Source organism: Thalassophryne amazonica, chromosome 14 (assembly GCF_902500255.1).
Source record: "Thalassophryne amazonica chromosome 14, fThaAma1.1, whole genome shotgun sequence".
NCBI lineage: Eukaryota > Metazoa > Chordata > Actinopteri > Batrachoidiformes > Batrachoididae > Thalassophryne > Thalassophryne amazonica.
In genome coordinates this window covers 2,035,510-2,056,403 of record NC_047116.1, presented here as the reverse complement: position 1 = coordinate 2,056,403, position 20,894 = coordinate 2,035,510, and the positions used below count along the sequence as shown (strand labels likewise).

General features: G+C 43.2%; 1 protein-coding gene across 2 annotated transcripts in view; it reads left to right on the top strand.

The window, feature by feature from the left end:
• The window catches only part of mylkb (myosin light chain kinase b), a 253,035-nt gene that overhangs the window by 211,771 nt on the left and 20,370 nt on the right, over positions 1–20,894 (top strand). For both annotated transcript variants that reach the window (XM_034187254.1, XM_034187253.1), the window contains exons 11-14: positions 2,806–3,023; positions 7,113–7,236; positions 8,102–8,254; positions 8,396–8,519. In XM_034187254.1, the coding sequence (XP_034043145.1) occupies positions 2,806–3,023; positions 7,113–7,236; positions 8,102–8,254; positions 8,396–8,519 (619 nt within the window). The remainder of the gene's footprint in view (positions 1–2,805; positions 3,024–7,112; positions 7,237–8,101; positions 8,255–8,395; positions 8,520–20,894) is intronic.

The window sequence follows — 20,894 nt, the reverse complement described above, 5'->3', positions numbered from 1 at the left end:
TCCTCTTTGTCCTCCCTCTTCTCCTCCTGCCTGGTGGCTCCATCCTCAGCATCCTTCTCCCTATATACCCTGGGTCCCTCCTCTGCACATGTCCAAACCATCTCAATCTCGCCTCTCTGACTTTGTCTCCAGACCGTCCCACCTGAGCTGTCCCTCTGATATGTTCATTCCTAATCTTGCCCATTCTTGTCACTCCCAAAGAGAATCTCAACATCTTCAGCTCTGCCTCCTGTCTTTTTGTTAGTGCCACTGTCTCTAAACCATACAACATAGCTGGTCTCACTACTGTTTTGTAAACTTTCCCCTTCACTCTTGCTGATATTCTTTGGTCACAAATCACTCCTGCCACCTTTCTCCACCCACTCCACCCTGCCTGCACTCTCTTCTTCACCTCTCTACCACACTCTCCATTACTTTGAACAGTTGACCCCAAGTATTTAAACTCATCTACTTTCACCACTTCTACTCCTTGTAACTGCACTATTCCACTGGGCTCCCTCTCGTTCACACACATGTACTCAGTCTTGCTTCTACTGACTTTCATTCCCCTTCTCTCCAAAGCATATCTCCACCTCTCCAGACTAGACTCAACTTGCTCTCTACTCTCACTACAGACCACAATGTCATCTGCAAACATCATAGTCCATGGAGACTCCTGTCTGATCTCATCTGTCAACCTGTCCATCACCACTGCAAACAAGAAAGGACTCAGAGCTGATCCTTGGTGTAATCCCACCTCCACCTTGAATGAGTCTATCATTCCGACTGCGCATCTCACCGCTGTCACACTATTCTTGTACATGTCCTGTACTACCCTAACGTACTTCTCTGCCACTCCAGACTTCCTCATACAATACCACAGCTCTTCTCTTGGCACCCTATCATATGCTTTTTCTAAGTCCACAAACACAATCTGGACCAACTGTGCTTTCCACTCTTCATCCTCTTCATAGCAGCCCTCACTTCTTCCTTAATTTCTTGTACTTCCTGATTTACTCTCCCCACATCATCCAGCCTTTTCTCTCGCTCATTTTCTTTATTCATCAGCTCTTCAAAATATTCCCTCCACCTTCTCAGCACACACTCCTCACTTGTCAGCACATTACCATGTGCATCTTTTACCACTCTAACCTGCTGCACATCCTTTCCAGCTCTGTCCCTTTGTCTGGCCAATCAGTACAAGTCCTTTTTTCCTTCCTTACTATTCAACTTCTTGTACAGCTCGCAATATGCCTTTTCCTTTGCTTTTGCCACTTCTCTTCTCGCCTTATGCCGCATCTCCTTGTACTCCCGTCTACTTTCTTCATCTCTCCGACTATCCCAAAACTTTTTCACCAACCTCTTTCTCCTTATGCTTTCCTTGACCTCTTCATTCCACCACCAAGTCTCCTTGTCTTCCTTCCACTGTCCAGATGTCATACCCAGTACTGTCCAAGCTGTCTCCCTCACCACATCTGCAGTACTTTTCCAGTTGTCCAAAATTGCTTCCCCTCCAGCCAGTGCTTCTCTCACCTGCTCTCTAAATTTCACACAACAGTCTTCCTCCTTCAGCTTCCACCATCTGATCCTTTGTTGAGCTCTCACTCTCTTCTTCTTCTTTACCTCTAAAGTCACCCTACAAACAACCATCCTATGCTGTTTAACGACACTCTCTCCTGCCACCACCTTACAGTCTGATTTCTTTTAGCTTGCATCTCCTATAAAGAATTTAGTCCACCTGTGTGCACCTTCCTCCACTCTTATATGTTACTCTGTGCTCCTCCCGTTTTCTTAAAGTAGGTATTCATCACAGCCATTTCCATCCTTTTTGCAAAATCAACTACCATCTGTCCTTCCCCATTCCTGTCCTTGATACCATATCTAACCATTACTTCCTCATCACCTCTGTTCCCTTCACCAACATGCCCACTGAAGTCTCTTTCATACTTGGGCACACTCTCCACCACCTCATCTAACACATTCCAGAAATCATCTTTCTCCTTCATCTCACAACCTGCCTGTGGGGCATATGCACTGATGATATTCATCATCACCCCTTCAATTTCCAACTTCACACTCATCACCCTATCAGACACTTTTAACATACTCTTCCTTTAAAATGACCCCAACACCATTTCTCTTCCTGTCCTCACCATGATACAACAACTTGTACCCACCACCGATGTTCCTGCTCTTACTTCCCTTCCACTTGGTCTCTTGCACACACAATATGTCTACCTTTCTCCTCTCCATCATATCAGCCAGCTCTCTCCCTTTACCAGTCATACTACCAACATTCAAAGTCCCCACTCTCATTTCCACCCTTCTACTTTTCTTCTTCTCCCGCTGTTTGTGGAGATGTTCTCCTCCTCTTCTTCGTCATCTTCACCCAGTCGTAGCCCAATTTCCACTTGCACCCTGTTGGGCAACAGCACTGGTGGCGGACGTTGTTAACCCGGGCCGCGACCGATCCGGTATGGAAATTCGATTCTTAGTCTGCATAGTTGGGTTGGCTTGTTTTACACCGGATGCCCTTCCTGACGCAACCCTCCTCATTTATCCGGGCTTGGGACCGGCACTCAGAATGTACTGGCTGCACACCCCATGTGGCTGAGTTTTCTTCTTGTATACGAAAATAAAATATGGATAAAAGAATAAATGTGTGCAAAACAAACTGGAGTCTTTTAAATGTCAAATATTTCCAGTACAGTTTCAACACAGGAAACGTCTTCCCCGATAATGTACAGACGGATAAATATTCTGAGACTGAGTCTGCTGTCAGACTGTCTTCATGGGAACAGACACTTTATGATTTGTTCTGTTAAGGATTTCAGGTGGTGAGCTGTTTGAACGAATCATTGACGAGGACTTTGAACTGACAGAGCGGGAGGTGATCAAATACATGCTGCAGATTATAGATGGAGTCAATTTCATCCACAAGCAGGGCATCGTCCACCTCGACCTGAAACCTGAAAACATCATGTGCATCAACAAGACCGGCAGCAAGATCAAACTCATCGACTTTGGCCTCGCCAGAAGACTCGGTAACACCACAGCCAACACTGACACTGCCCACATTAACCAGAATACTCAGTAAATGTGTATGTAACAATACCCAAAAGACTCAGTAACTGTGCAACATTAACCACAAGACCCAGCAAGTGTATAACACTAACCTGAAGACCCAGTAAGTGTGTAACATTAACCAGAAGACCCAGTAAGTGTGTATGTAACAATAACCAGAAGATTCAGTGTGTAACATTAATCAGAAGACCCAGTAAGTGTGTATGTAACAATAACCAGAAGATTCAGTGTGTAACATTAACCAGAATGCCCAGTCAGTGTGTATATAACAATAACCAGAAGATTCAGTGTGTAACATTAACCAGAATGCCCAGTCAGTGTGTATATAACAATAACCAGAAGATTCAGTGTAACATTAACCAGAATGCCCAGTCAGTGTGTATATAACAATAACCAGAAGATTCAGTGTGTAACATTAACCAGAATGCCCAGTAAGTGTGTATATAACAATAACCAGAAGATTCAGTGTGTAACATTAACCAGAATGCCCAGTCAGTGTGTATATAACAATAACCAGAAGATTCAGTGTGTAACATTAACCAGAATGCCCAGTCAGTGTGTATATAACAATAACCAGAAGATTCAGTGTGTAACATTAACCAGAATGCCCAGTCAGTGTGTATATAACAATAACCAGAAGATTCAGTGTGTAACATTAACCAGAATGCCCAGTCAGTGTGTATATAACAATAACCAGAAGATTCAGTGTGTAACATTAACCAGAATGCCCAGTCAGTGTGTATATAACAATAACCAGAAGATTCAGTGTGTAACATTAACCAGAATGCCCAGTCAGTGTGTATATAACAATAACCAGAAGATTCAGTGTGTAACATTAACCAGAATGCCCAGTCAGTGTGTATATAACAATAACCAGAAGATTCAGTGTGTAACATTAACCAGAATGCCCAGTAAGTGTGTATATAACAATAACCAGAAGATTCAGTGTGTAACATTAACCAGAATGCCCAGTAAGTGTGTATATAACAATAACCAGAAGATTCAGTGTGTAACATTAACCAGAATGCCCAGTCAGTGTGTATATAACAATAACCAGAAGATTCAGTGTGTAACATTAACCAGAATGCCCAGTCAGTGTGTATATAACAATAACCAGAAGATTCAGTGTGTAACATTAACCAGAATGCCCAGTCAGTGTGTATATAACAATAACCAGAAGATTCAGTGTGTAACATTAACCAGAATGCCCAGTCAGTGTGTATATAACAATAACCAGAAGATTCAGTGTGTAACATTAACCAGAATGCCCAGTCAGTGTGTATATAACAATAACCAGAAGATTCAGTGTGTAACATTAACCAGAATGCCCAGTCAGTGTGTATATAACAATAACCAGAAGATTCAGTGTGTAACATTAACCAGAATGCCCAGTCAGTGTGTATATAACAATAACCAGAAGATTCAGTGTGTAACATTAACCAGAATGCCCAGTCAGTGTGTATATAACAATAACCAGAAGATTCAGTGTGTAACATTAACCAGAATGCCCAGTCAGTGTGTATATAACAATAACCAGAAGATTCAGTGTGTAACATTAACCAGAATGCCCAGTCAGTGTGTATATAACAATAACCAGAAGATTCAGTGTGTAACATTAACCAGAATGCCCAGTCAGTGTGTATATAACAATAACCAGAAGATTCAGTGTGTAACATTAACCAGAATGCCCAGTCAGTGTGTATATAACAATAACCAGAAGATTCAGTGTGTAACATTAACCAGAATGCCCAGTCAGTGTGTATATAACAATAACCAGAAGATTCAGTGTGTAACATTAACCAGAATGCCCAGTCAGTGTGTATATAACAATAACCAGAAGATTCAGTGTGTAACATTAACCAGAATGCCCAGTCAGTGTGTATATAACAATAACCAGAAGATTCAGTGTGTAACATTAACCAGAATGCCCAGTCAGTGTGTATATAACAATAACCAGAAGATTCAGTGTGTAACATTAACCAGAATGCCCAGTCAGTGTGTATATAACAATAACCAGAAGATTCAGTGTGTAACATTAACCAGAATGCCCAGTCAGTGTGTATATAACAATAACCAGAAGATTCAGTGTGTAACATTAACCAGAATGCCCAGTCAGTGTGTATATAACAATAACCAGAAGATTCAGTGTGTAACATTAACCAGAATGCCCAGTCAGTGTGTATATAACAATAACCAGAAGATTCAGTGTGTAACATTAACCAGAATGCCCAGTCAGTGTGTATATAACAATAACCAGAAGATTCAGTGTGTAACATTAACCAGAATGCCCAGTCAGTGTGTATATAACAATAACCAGAAGATTCAGTGTGTAACATTAACCAGAATGCCCAGTAAGTGTGTAACAATAACCAGAAGACTTAGTAAGTGTGTAATATTAACCAGAAGACTCAGTGAGTAATATTAACCAGAATACCCAGTAAGTGTGTAAAATTAACCAGAAGACTCAGTAAGTGTGTAATATTTACCAGAAGACTCAGTGTGTCTGTAACAATAACCAGAAGAGTCAGTGAGTATATAACATTAACCAGAAGACTCAGTGTGTGTGTATATCAGGTTAACCAGAAGACGTGGTAAGTGTGTATGTAACATGAACCAGAAGAGTCAGTTTATCCCAGCAGAGTAAATTTTACTCTGCAAAATTTACTGTATGTAACAATAACTAGAAGACTCAGTAAGTGTGTATGTAACAATAACCAGAAGACTTAGTAAGTGTGTAATATTAACCAGAAGACTCAGTGACTGAGTAATATTAACCAGAAGACTCAGTAAGTGAGTAATATTAACCAGAATACCCAGTAAGTGTGTAACAATAACGAGAAGACTCAGTAATTGTGTAAAATTAACCAGAAGACTCAGTAAGTGTGTAATATTTACCAGAAGACTCAGTGTGTCTGTAACAATAACCAGAAGAGTCAGTGAATATATAACATTAACCAGAAGACTCAGTTTGTGTGTATATCAGGTTAACCAGAGGACTTGGTAAGTGTGTTTGTAACATGAACCAGAAGAGTCAGTTTGTCACACTGAGTCGCTGCTTTCATTTAGGATGTGACAATCAATCAATCAATCAATTTTTTTATATAGCGCCAAATCACAACAAACAGTTGCCCCAAGGCGCTTTATATTGTAAGGCAAGGCCATACAATAATTATGTAAAACCCCAACGGTCAAAACGACCCCCTGTGAGCAAGCACTTGGCTACAGTGGGAAGGAAAAACTCCCTTTTAACAGGAAGAAACCTCCAGCAGAACCAGGCTCAGGGAGGGGCAGTCTTCTGCTGGGACTGGTTGGGGCTGAGGGAGAGAACCAGGTAAAAGACATGCTGTGGAGGGGAGCAGAGATCAATCACTAATGATTAAATGCAGAGTGGTGCATACAGAGCAAAAAGAGAAAGAAACAGTGCATCATGGGAACCCCCCAGCAGTTTACGTCTATAGCAGCATAACTAAGGGATGGTTCAGGGTCACCTGATCCAGCCCTAACTATAAGCTTTAGCAAAAAGGAAAGTTTTAAGCCTAATCTTAAAAGTAGAGAGGGTGTCTGTCTCCCTGATCTGAATTGGGAGCTGGTTCCACAGGAGAGGAGCCTGAAAGCTGAAGGCTCTGCCTCCCATTCTACTCTTACAAACCCTAGGAACTACAAGTAAGCCTGCAGTCTGAGAGCGAAGAGCTCTATTGGGGTGATATGGTACTACGAGGTCCCTAAGATAAGATGGGACCTGATTATTCAAAACCTTATAAGTAAGAAGAAGAATTTTAAATTCTATTCTAGAATTAACAGGAAGCCAATGAAGAGAGGCCAATATGGGTGAGATATGCTCTCTCCTTCTAGTCCCCGTCAGTACTCTAGCTGCAGCATTTTGAATTAACTGAAGGCTTTTTAGGGAACTTTTAGGACAACCTGATAATAATGAATTACAATAGTCCAGCCTAGCCAGACAACATGACTACAGGTTGATTATCATGCGTGTTAACTCTCTGTGAAGTGACAGCATGACAAATAAACCTACTGATTCTGTCTTCTAACAGAAACTGCAGGAACTCTCAAGGTTTTATTTGGGACTCCAGAGTTTGTGGCTCCTGAAGTGATCAACTATGAAGCCATTAGTTACCCTACCGACATGTGGAGCATCGGAGTCATCTGTTACATCCTGTGAGTTCACAGAACCCACAGCTAAATTACATCTTTCAGTTTTATTCAGTAGTTTAGTGTCCAGGTTCACCTCCCGCCTGGTCCTTTTTGTGTGGGGTTTGTATGCTCTCCCTGTATTTGCTTGAGACACTCATACGTATCTCACAAAATGCTGCAGTGTTGTAGGTCCACTGGCTGCAATATGTGAGTCATAAGCAAACAGTTTCCATAATGAAATTTGTGTGAGGTGGAGACGGATCCACTGAAAGAAAGAAAAAGAAAAAAAAACTACTTGTGCACATTGCACTGACCGGTATTTGCAGCTCCTCTTCCATCTGCTCAGAACTCTGGAGTCAATAACATTATCATCAGTAATTTTGTCCTGTCTTTAGTTTCTTTCAGCTTGATCTCAGTTAGGGTTTGGGTTTAGGTTTGGGATTGGGGTTTAGGGTTGGAATTGGAGTTTAGGACTGAGATTGGGGTTTAGCGTTGGGATTGGAGTTTAGGGTTATGATTGGGGTTTAGGGTTGGGATTGGGGTTTAGAGTTATGATTGGAGTTTAGGGTTGAAACTGGGGTTTAGGGTTGGGATTGGAGTTTAGGGTTGAGACCGGAGTTTAGGGTTGAGATTGGGGTTTAGCGTTATGATTGGGGTTTAGGGTTGGGATTGGAGTATAGGGTTGGGATTGGAGTTTAGGGTTGAGATTGGGGTTTAGGGTTGGGATTGGAGTTTAGGGTTGAGATTGGGGTTTAGGGTTGGGATTGGAGTTTAGGGTTGAGATTGGGGTTTATGGTTATGATTGGGGTTTGGGGTTGGAGTTTAGGGTTGGGTTTATTTGGTGGCTACCTGTGGATCAGTTTGTCTTGTGTTAATTCTTCTCTTCTAGGTTGAGTGGTCTGTCTCCCTTCATGGGTGATAATGATAACGAGACCCTGTCCAACGTTACCTCAGCCTCCTGGGACTTTGAGGATGAGGCCTTCGATGAAATTTCAGATAATGCCAAAGACTTTATTATGAACCTGCTGAAGAAAGACATGAAGTAAGACACCAAAACCTGGACATGTTTTCAGCCTGGTTTAGTCTATTGATGAGCCTCAACACCTGTTCCCACAACAGACTGATTGCATCCACAAAGTCCTTTTACAGGAAACTCAAATATTTGTTTGTTTGCTTGTTCCAGGGCCCGTCTGACCTGTGCTCAGTGTTTTGAACATTCCTGGCTCAAACAGGATACGAACACCATGAAGGCCAAGAAGCTCTCCAAGGAGAGAATGAAGACATACATCCTGAGGCGCAAATGGCAGGTAAACAAGAAGAAAAAGGGAAACAACAGTTAGAACACAAGGTGATTAACCAGAGATATCAAGAGATGACATGTCCCCCTATTCCCCACAAATCATGGATACAAAGTGTCGAGGATCACCCAAGTACACCATTATGATAAATATGAATGAAATTGCTCAGCTGATTTTTGAGATATCACGCTAACAAGTGAAAACGGACGGACATGGTGATCACTATATCCCCCGTATTTCATCCAGGAGAATAAAAAAGGTAAACAACGAGAACAGAACTGTAAACAATTTTACAAATACTTTTTGCAATTTTTTAAACACTTTTTGAGACCACAGGAGAAAAAAAAAAATCACAAACAGTAACATCAATGACACTATTTTTAAGTTGTCTGATGTCATGCAAAACAGAAACAGAGAAACATAAGTGGAAAGTACAGTACATCCAGAAAGTATTCACAGCACTTCTTTTTTTCCAAATTTTGTTAAGTTAAGCCTTTTTGGAGTAAATTATTTTTTTCCCTCAAAAAATTAAAACATTCTGCTAACAACACCCCATAATGACAACGTGAAAAAAGTTTTTTTTTTTTTTTTTTATCTTTGCAAATTCATTAACAATTAAAAAACTAAGAAATCACATGTCCATAAGTATTCACAGCCTTTGTTCAATATTGTGTTGATGCACCTTTGGCAGAAATTCCAGTCTCAAGTCTTCTTGAATATGATGCCACAGGCTTGGTGCACCTATCTTTGGGCAGTTTGGTCCATTCCTCTTTGCAGCACCTCAAACTCCATCAGGTTGGATGGGGAGCGTCAGTGCACAGACATTTTCAGATCTCTCCAGAGATGTTCAATCAGATTCAGGTCTGGGCTCTGGCTGGGTCACTCAAGGACATTCACAGAGTTGTCCTGAAGACACTCCTTTGATATCTTGGCTGTGTGCTTAGGGTCATTGTCCTGCTGAAAGATGAACCATGGACCCAGTCTGAGGTCAAGAGCGCTCTGGAGCAGGTTTTCATCCAGGATGTCTCTGTACATTGCTGCATTCATCTTCCCTCAATCTTGACTCGTCCCCCAATTCCTGCTGCTGAAAAACATCCCCACAGCATGATGCTGCCACCACCATGCTTCACTGTAGGGATGATGCCTGGTTTCCTGCAAACATGACGTCAAAGAGTTCAATCTTTGTTTCATCAGACAAGAGAATTTTGTTTCTCCTGGTCTGAGAGTCCTTCAGGTGTCTTTTGTCAAACTCCAGGTGGGCTGCCATGTGCCTTTTACTAAGGAGTGGCTTCTGTCTGGCCACTCTACCATACAGGCCTGATTGGTGGGTTGCTGCAGAGATGGTTGTCCTTCTGGAAGGTTCTCCTCTCTCCACAGAGGAATGCTGGAGCTCTGACAGAGTGACCATTGGGCTCTTGGTCACCTCCCTGACTAAGGTCCTTCTCCCCCGATCACTCAGTTTAGACGGGCGTCCAGCTCTAGGAAGAGTCTTGGTGGATCTGAACTACTTCCATTTACAGATGATGGAGGCCACTGTGCTCATTGGGACCTTCAAAGCAGTAGAAATGTTTCTGTACCCTTCCCCAGATTTGTGCCTCCAGACAATCCTGTCTCAGAGGTCTACAGACAATTCCTTTGACTTCAGATCTGGCAACTTGCTTCTGACGGATTGTTTGTTGCTGTGACTCCACTCTGAACTTCACACGGTTGTATACACTTCTTTTATTTCTGTTTAGCACTCTTCTGGTTATTAATTGTATCTACTCTGAATGTTATTTAACAACAGTCCTGTTGTGAATCGCTAGCACTTAGCATTCACTAGCGGTTAGCTTGGCTAGCTAGGTCGACTCCTCCCCTCTCCGTCATTACTTTTTAAAGCTGTTCTTTTTTACCCGTTTAATACTTCTGTTGTTTTTTCAGTCGAACTGCTGTGAATTTTAAGTAATTATTTTACTCCTGTACCTGTTTAATACTTCTGTTAGTTTTTCAGTGTAACTGCTGTGAATTTTAATAAATTTATCTGCGTCTGTGTGAGCCTTAGGAGTGGTTAGCTTATCCATTATTGGTTAGCTCGTGTTTGCTTGGCTACATTCTTGAATTTCTTAGTGCACAAAGTACAATACTAATTATACTTTACACCCTCCATAAATCCTGTGTGATGTTGGAAGATAGGGTGGCTCTCTTAGAGAGCCGTGTCCGTAAGTTAGAGCAGCTTCTTAGCTCAGTGGAGTTAGATGTTACGGGCACTCCAGATGAGGTTAGTGTTGGGCCGGCTAGCGAGCCCATTAGCATCAGCTTAGAAACGCTGGCTGTGGAGGACGATTTTCGGACTGTGGTTAGGAAGAGGAAGCCACGTAGGGCTTGGTGCCCAGTTGTGGCACCCCAATCACACTCGCCAGTGCGAACTGTGAATCGGTTCTCCCCCTTGGATTTGCCAGATGTGAATTCTCTGAACCCACACGTGACTTCCACTCCTGTCTCCAGGGTGAAACACTGGACTTTAGTGATAGGGGATTCTATCACCCGCAAAGTCAGGTTACAGATGCCAGCTGATGTTAAATGTATTCCTGGGGCCAGAGCTCCCGACATTACATCTCATCTTAGGGTGCTGATGCTGCAGAAGGGAAGACAGACGAAGGAACACAACATGAGATATAGTCACATAGTTATTCACGCTGGCACCAATGATATCAGGATGAAGCACTCAGAGGTCACAAAAATGGACATACAGAGGACTTGTAACCTTGCCAGTAAGATGTGTCGGCATCGATTAATAGTCTCTGATCCCCTCCCCTCCCGGGGTACTGATTTATTTTCATTTATATAGTGCCAAATCACAACAGAGTTGCCTCAAAGCGCTTCACACAGGTAAGGTCTAACCTTACCAACCCCCAGAGCAACAGTGGTAAGAAAAAAACTCCCTCTGAGGAAGAAACCTCAAGCAGACCAGACTCAAAGGGGTGACCCTCTGCTTGGGCCATGCTGCAAAACATAAATTACAGAACAATTCACAGAACGATTCACAGACGAATATACAAGAAATGCAGTTGGCGCACAGGACAGGAGGATCGCCAACACGAACACAACTCCCATCTCTGGATGGAGCTGCAACTTAAACAGAGAGAAAAAACAGAATCAGGCATCAGAAAGACAAGAAATACTGTATAATTTGTCAGCATTAAACAACAAGAAAAACAGAAGAAATACTAAGGTGATCGCCGGCCACTAGCCCTAAACTTCACTAAAAGACCCAGAATTTAGGTAAAGTTGAGGCTGCGGCCCGCTCCAATTACTAATAAAAAGAATAAAAAGTGTAAACAAAACTATACCAGTATGCTAGCCATATGAAAGGGAAAATAAGTGCGTCTTAAGTCTGGACTTGAAAGTCTCCACAGAATCTGACTGTTTTATTGATGCAGGGAGATCATTCCACAGAACAGGGGCACGATAAGAGAAGCTCTGTGACCCGCAGACTTCTTATTCACCTTAGGGACAAAAAGTAGTCCTGCACCCTGAGAACGTAAAGCCCGGGCCAGTACGTAAGGTTTTAATTAGGTCTGCTAGGTAGGAGGGTGCCAGTCCATGAATAATTTTATAGGTTAGTAGCAGAACCTTAAAATCTGATCTCACTGGGACAGGAAGCCAGTGAAGAGACGCCAAAATGGGTGTAATGTGGTCAAACTTTCTGCTTCGTGTCAAAAGTCTGGCTGCAGCATTTTGAACCAATTGGAGACCCCTAATGCTGGACTGCGGTAAACCAAAAATAGAACATTGCAGTAGTCCAATCTAGAAGAGATGGATGCTTGGATCAGGGTCTCAGCATCAGCCATAGACAGGATGGGACGAATCTTCGCTATATTTCGCAGGTGAAGAAAGCAGTCCTAGTAATATTTCTAATGTGGAGGCCAAAGGACAATGAAGAATCAAAAATTACCCCAAGGTTCCTCACTTTGTCAGTGTGATGTATGACACACGAGCCGAGGCTAAGGGTTAACTGGTCAAATTGATGCTGATGTCTCACTGGACCAAGAACCATCATTTCAGTCTTATCGGAGTTTAAAAGTAGGAAGTTTCTAGACATCCAACTTCTCACTGATGCAAGGCAATCTTCTAAGGATTTTATGTGAACAAGATTACCAGCAGTTATCAGCATGTATAACTGAGTATCATCTGCATAGCAGTGAAAGGTAATCCCAAAATGCCGCAATAGGTGCCTAAGAGGTGCTATATAAAGGGAGAAAAGCAGGGGGCCCAAGACGGACCCCTGTGGAACCCCAAATTTCATGTCACTAAGGTTAGAGGTAGTGTTACTGTACAAAACACAGTGAGAACGACTGGTCAAGTATGACGTCAACCATGCAAGGGCACTCCCAGTAATCCCAAAATGATTTTCCAGCCTATCAAGTAGAATATGATGATCCACTGTATCAAACGCAGCACTGAGATCTAACAGCAACAGAACCGTAGTGGTGTCCGAATCCAATGTAAGCAGAAGATCATTCACCACTTTAGTGAGAGCCGTCTCTGTGGAATGATATTTTCTTAAAGCAGACTGCAGTGGCTCAAAGAGATTATTCTCAGTAAGATAGTCTACGAGCTGCCGTGACACCACTTTTTCCAGAATTTAGAGAAAAATGATAGATTTGATATCGGCCGATAGTTTGTCAATACACTAGGGTCAAGATTAGGTTTCTTATGTAATGGTTTAATCACCTGCAGATTTGAAACATTAGGAACAAATCCAGAAGTTAAAGAAAGATTACTAATTTCCAGCAGTCGGCCCTAGAGTGGGCTACAGGTCCTTAAACAGTTTTGTTGGTATAGGATCAAATAAACAGGTTGTGCTTTTTGTTGACATTACGAGTTTTGTCAGCATGCCTAGTGAGATACTGTCAAATTCTGTAAATCTAGGTAATACCTCAGTAGTGGCACCCACCTCAATAGCAGGGTGTAGTGGCTGGGTTAAGGCATGCCGGGATATGTTTAACCTGATGTCTTCTATTTTCCTCCCAAAGTCATCCAGGAAATCTTGTGCTGTAAAAGGAGAGCGAACTACAGGTGGTTGTCCATGCAAAAGTGTTGCCACCTTTGTCGAACAGAACTTTGAGTTACGCTTGTTTTTGTTGATCAAATCAGAGTAGTAAGTCCGCTTTGTAGCCAATAATGCATGCTTATAGTCTAAGATAGCATCACGCCACGCAAGGTGAAATACTTCTAATTTTGAACGGCGCCATTTCCGTTCTAGACCTCTTGCTTTACGCTTGAGGTCACGCAGGTAATCATTGAACCAAGGTGACTGTGATTTGGGGGAGTGCGGTTTTAACACAGGTGGTGCATTCATGTCGAGTGTAGTTTTGAGCACTGAGTTTAAACTATCCACAAGTCTGTCTACTGACTGGGTATTTGTCACATGTGAAGCTAAGACATGAGGCAGTCTAGCTTCGAGTTCAGTCTTAGTTGAGGAGTTGATGCATCGCCGTAAAGATATATAAGGTTGTTGTTCCACCAAACACGGCAGTGAAACTGTAAACTTAATAAGTGAGTGATCAGACACCACTGATGTAAGAGGCATGATGTCAATATTCGTGACAGCAATACCACGTGCGAGAACCAGATCCAGGGTATTTCCAATAATCCCAAATCCCGAATGCATTGCCGAAATCCTAATGCATCCACAATTTCCATAAATGATTTGCAGAGGGGATCAGAAGGCTTATTTATATGAATGTTAAAGTCACCAATGATCAGAATGTTATCTATACCAGTTGACAAGTTAGAGATGAACGCACCAAATTCATCTAAGAATTCAGAATATGGGCCAGAGGCCTATATACAGTGACAAAGTATACGACTGATTTTTATTCTTCTGACCTTGGCAATGTGTAATATCCTGAGCAGAGCAGAGAATCAGATGCTCAAATGAGTGATATTTGTAACCCCCAACAGCTAATAAGCTAAACCTAGATTTATAAATAAGAGCAACACTCCCGCCTTGCTTCGCATCACGAGAGACGTGACTAAATGTATATGCTGGTGGGCAGGCCTCATTTAAGGGGAGGACAGTTGTAGGTTTAAGCCAGGGTTTCACATAACCCAATCATATCTAAGTGATGATCAATAATTAGATCATGATCAACAATGATTTGGGACAGTGATCTTATGTTAATGAGACCCAGTCTAAGGACCTCAGTGAGGTTTGACAGTTGAACTGTTTGGGTTTAGGGGTGGTTCCAGAGTAGCTATAGGCTACTGCTATAGGCTAGTGACTAAACAATAGCTCTAATTAGCAACTACTGTGCTCTAGGAGAGTGCTAACTAGGAGAGTGCTAACTAGAACTGTTTGGGTTTAGGGGTGGTTCCAGAGTAGCATATATAAGATGCCTAGAAATAGGTTTAGGTTTAAGACATTCCACGCGCGTTGTAGGTAGCAGACACGAAATCTTTGCTATTGCTGGAACAACCACTGGTCCATCCTCAGTTTCAACATCATCCCATATAGTAAGGGTATTAAGTTTGGAAAGCATATCCCTCTGTATTTTTTATGGGAACACGACTACGGAAGCAGGCCACAGTCTCAACTTGTTGAAATTCCCTCCCTGGCAAATAAACTGCACTATCACCATAGTGGATTTTCTGCACTAAATTTCCCGCTAAGCTAATGGATTCCACACCCACATTTGTCATAAGCCTTGCAGGGTCTCTAATCACCTGCTCTGTGGCCTGCTGTAGATTCCTAATGTTACCCTCCCTGTAGAGCTCTATCTATGTTCGCAGACAAGATGGCGGCGCCTTCCCCAGTAGGGTGGAGGCCGTCCGGCATCAGCAAGCCATGGTGGCCCCAGAATGAAGGCCAGTTATCAATAAAACTAAAGCCATGCTGTCTACAAAACTGCGCCAGCCACCTATTTAATGATGTCAGCCTGCTAAACGCCTCATCAGTACCCCGGGAGGGGGAGGGGACCAGAGACTATTAATTGATGCCGACAGATCTTTCTGGCAAGGTCAGAAGTCCTCTCTATGTCCATTTTGTGACCTCTGAGTGCTTCATCCTGATATCATTGGTGCCAACGTGAATAACTATGTGACTTTATCTCATGACATGTTCCTTCATCTGTCTTCCCTTCTGCAAGCGTCAGCACCCTAAGATGAGATGCAATGTCGGGAGCTCTGGCCCCAGGAATACATTAACGTCAGCCGCGTCTGTAGCCTGACTTGCGGGTGATAGAATCCCCTATCACTAAAGTCCGGTCTTTCGGCCTGGAGACAGGAGTGGAAGTCACTCATTGGGCTCAGAGAATTCACATCTGGCAAATCAAGGGGGAGAACTGATTCACAGTTCGCACTGGCGAGTGTGATCGGGGTGCCACAACTGGGCACCAAGCCCTACAGGGCTTCCTCCGCCTAGCCACAGTCCAAAAGCCGTCCTCCACAGCCAGCGTTTCTAAGCTGATGCTAATGGGCTCGCTAGCCGGCCCAACACTAACCTCATCTGGAGTGCCCGTAACATCTAACTCCACTGAGCTAAGGAGCTGCTCTAACTTACGACACGGCTCTCTAAGAGAGCCACCCTATCTTCCAACATCACGCAGGATTTACGGAGGGTGTAAAGTATAATAAGTAGTGTACTTTGTGCACTAATACTTTAGAAATGTAGCCAAGCAAACACGTGCTACACATAATGGATAAGCTAACCACTCCTAAGGCTCACACAGACGCAGATAAATGAATTAAATTCACAGCAGTTACACTGAAAAACTAACAGAAGTATTAAACAGGTAAAAAAAAAAAAAAGCAGCAGCCTATAAAATACACCAAACAGTTAATTACTAAGAGGAGTGTAAAAAATGAAATGAAAAAAGAGAAGGGTCAGAAATAGCTAACGCAAGCTAACCGCTAGGGAAAATGCTAGCCGCTCCTAAGATTTTACACAGGAGTAAAAATTACTTAAAATTCACAGCAGTTCAACTGAAAAACGAACAAAGTATTAACGGGTAGAAAAGAACAGCTATAAAAAGTAACAATGGAGAGGGGAGGTGTTGACCTAGCTAGCGAAAGCTAACCGCTAGCGAATGCTAACCGCTAGCGAATGCTAACCGCTAGAGAATGCTAACCGCTAGAGAATGCTAACTGCTAGTGATTCACAACAGGAATGTTGTTAAATAACGTTCAGAGTAAATACAATTAATAACCAGAGAGTGCTAAACAGAATAAAAGAAGTGTAAGACAACCGTGTGAAGTTGAGTGGTGTAACAGCAACAAACAATCCGTCAGAAGCAGTTGCCAGATCTGTGAAACTCAGCAAGAATGGCACACTAAGGCTGATGAGGTTGTTTAGCAGGCTGACATCGTTAAATAGGTGGCTGGCGCAGTTTTGTAGACAGCAAGGGCTTTAGCTTTATTGATAACTGACCTTTGTTCTGGGGCCCCGTGGCTTGCTGATGCCGGACAGCCTCCACCCTACTGGGGAATGCACCGCCATCTTGTCTGCGAACATAGATAGAGCTCTACAGGGAGGGTACCATTAGGAATCTACAGCAGGCCACAGAGCAGGTGATTAAGAGACCCTGCAAGGCTTATGACAAATGTGGGTGTGGAATCCATTAGCTTATCGGGGGAATTTGAGTGCAGAAAATCCACTATGGTGGATAGTGCAGTTTTATTTGCCAGGGAGGGAATTTCAACAAGTTGAGACTGTGGCCTGCTTCCGTATTCATGTCCATAAAATCATAGAGGGATATGCTTTCCAAGCTTAATACCCATTACTATATTGGATGATGTTGAAATTGAGGATGGCCCAGTGGTTGTTCCAGCAATAGCAAAGATTTCATGTCTGCCACCTACAACGCGCGTGGAATGTCTTAAACCTAAACCTACTTCTAGGCATCTTATATATGCTACTCTGGAACCACCCCTAAACCCAAACAGTTCTAGTTAGCACTCTCCTAGTTAGCACTCTCCTAGAGCACAATAGTTGCTAATTAGAGCTATTGTTTAGTCACTAGCCTATAGCAGTCTGCCTCTCAGTAGGAGGGGTCTGGTTAGGTTTAAAACTCCAGCTTTTGTTGGCTTCTGTTTATTCGTCTCTACAAGAGTCAGACAGAAGTCAGACTTCCAGAGCAAGAATTTTAGCTGAGGAAGCTCTGCGATTTGAAGCAAAACGTCCTCGCGTCAAGCACCCAGTCCAGTCGAAGATTCAAGCTTCTCTACTATGGAAACCACCTGGACACCTGAGAGCCTACACAGAAACAGCATTTCTTGTATATTCGTCCGTGAATTGTCTGTGAATTGTGTCTGTATCATGGCCCAAGCAGAGGGTCACCCCTTTGAGTCTGGTCTGCTTGAGGTTTCTTCCTCAGAGGGAGTTTTCCTTACCACTGTGCTCTGGGGTTGGTAAGGTTAGACCTTACCTGTGTGAAGCGCTTTGAGGCAACTCTGTTGTGATTGGCGCTATATAAATGAAAATAAATTGAAAAATTGAATATTTCATGCTTGGTTGTGCTCTGACTGTCAACTGTGGGATCTTACATGTAGAGAGTTGTGTGTCTTTTTGTGTCTAGAATTTTGAGGAAAAAAATGAAGTTCATCCATCAGGCTGCAACATACCAAAATGTGGAAAAAAGTTAAGTATGAATACTTTCTGGATGCTCTGTACACGAGGAACAGAACAGAAGAGTCTTTGTCATTGCACATATACATTCAACAAAATGTGTCCTTTGCATTTAACTCATCCCAATTACAGTTAGACACAATCCAACCACTAGGGGCAGTGTGCAGCCACAGTCCAGCGCCCGGGGACCAACTACGGCCCGGCTCAAAACCCACAACAGAAGAAACTGAGGCCACACGGAAGCGCAAATCTTTAAAACCCTTGGTAGGGAAACTTTATTATAAATAAAAGGATAAAACAAAATGAACAAAATAAAAAGATGCGGCGTGATGAATCCAGACCAGGACCCAAACCAAAGCCAAAGTCGAAACAGGACCAAACCAGACCAGACGCCAGCTGCTCCCCAAGCTGCGATCCAGGAGAGGGAGGAGGAGAAGGAGAGACCAACCCTCCTTTTATGCTCCCCGGGCAGGAAGCCCAATCAGTGCCTTCCAGGTGGCCGAGACCTCAAGACACACACAGACATTAGACAACACACAAATACATTAAGACGGCAGGGAGCTGCCCCCCCCCCACACACACACACACAAACACAGATCCTAAGGACCCCTTGTGAAGTGTGGTACCTATACCGGGGCGCATGACAAGGCATCCGCTACCAGATTTTCCTTTCCCTTAATATATTTTATGTCCAGATTATATGCCTGCAGGTACAAGGACCAAGAACCAATCGCAGGTTTGGCGCTTTAACCGAGGTCAGAAATGTTAATGGATTATGGTCAGTATATACCGTAACTTTGGCCCCGCCACCCTCATACACCTCAAAATACTTCAGGGCCAAAATCAACGCAAGTGTCTCTTTCTCAATAGTTGAATAGTTTAACTGATGTTTATCAAATTTCTTTGAGAAATAGCCAACAGGTCTATCCAAACCAGAATTATCCACCTGCATCAGGACCGCTCCACCCCCACATGACCTGCATCCACGTACAACTGAAATGGTTCGTTTAAACGTGGGGCAGCCAACACCGGATCTGCACAGAGGAGCTTCTTCACACTCTCAAATGCCTGCTGACAAAGAGAAGACCAGACAAATTTAGCATCTTTGCACAACAAGTTAGTTAGCTGAGGAAAAGTTCTTACAAAAACACCAATAGTAACCAACCAGTCCAAGAAAACACATAAGTTCTCTCTTAGTACTGGGAACAGGAGATTCCTCCACTGCTTGAACTTTAGCCGCAACAGGGCAAACTTTCCCCCGACCAACTACACGACCCAAATAGGTAACAGTTGCCCTCACAAACTCACATTTTGCAAGACTGACAGTCAGCCTCGCCAGATGAGTGAAAAGCTCCTCCATGCGCTCCAAATGTTCTTCCCAGGTGACCGAATAAACCACCACATCATCCAGATACACCGCACAACCAGACATGTCGCCCACAATAGCATTCATCAACCTTTGGAACATAGCTGGTGCATTTCTAAGTCCAAACGGCATCACTGTGTAGGAAAACAAGCCTGACAGAGTAACAAATGCAAACACCTCGCGTGCACGCTTAGACAACGGCACTTGCCAGTAGCCCTTCAAGAGATCAAATTTACTCACACACTTGGCAGAACCCACCTGGTCCACGCAGTCATCCATTCTCTGCAAAGGAAAACAATCTGGTTTTGTAACCGCATTAAGCTTACGAAAATCAGAACAAAAACGCGAGGTATTATCTGATTTCGGAGCCAAAATACATGGAGATGCCCAACTCGGCACGCTTGGCTCCGCAATGCCATTCTCCAACAAATATTTTACCTCCCCTTCCAGATGCTTGCGTTTATCCAAACTGATTCTGTAAAAGCGCTGCTTAATCGGCCCAGCATCCCCCACATCAATATCATGCTCAGTAAGATGTGTGCGCCCCGATATATCTGAAAACAAGCATGGAAAACGATTTATCAAATCACACCTGTTCAGTCTGACACCTAGGCAAATGACCAAGCAACACATCCAAGTTTGACAAGACTTCTGAGTTCTTCAGACATCCCTGTACAAGAGCACTGTCCAAAGTACCAGCTTCACTGTCACTCCCCTCGGTCTCAGTGGCAGTGAGCTGTCCAAGGTACCAGACCTGTCAAGCATCCCAGTAGATCTACTTGCCATACATACCGCCGAAGCCTCAGCATCCTCCGTTGGCTGTGACTCCTCTCTGGAATAGTAAGGTTTCAACAAGTTGACATGACACACTTATTGCTTTTTCCTGTGTTCAGACATTGAGATTAAATCATTTTTCATCAGAAAGTTTTCAAGCACAGTGTAAGGGACCACTAAACTTGCTTGAAAGGTGATGTGATGACCGGACAAAGAGCCAACACTTGGTCACCCGGCAAAAAATGAACGCACCTCCAAACGCCTAACAAAGACTTCATTTGATTCTGTGCAGCAGTCATTTTCAACTTGACCAAATCTCTTGCATCATACAAGCGCCGTCTGAATCCATTAACATAATCTATCAGATTTTTAGGTGGATTTGGCTCCTTTAATCTGTCTGCCACTACAGCCAAAGGACCTTTCACTGAATATACAAAGACCAACTCATTTGGACTGAACCCAGTACTCTCTTGAGTGACCTCACGAGCAGCCAGCATCAGCCAAGGCAAACCAGTCGCCCCCCAACTCAGTACAGTAAGCACGCAACAGCGACTTCAAACACTGGTGGAAACGCTCCAAAGTGCCTTGTGACTCAGGATGGAAAGCCGTCGCTTTATTATGCCGCACTCTGAGCTGC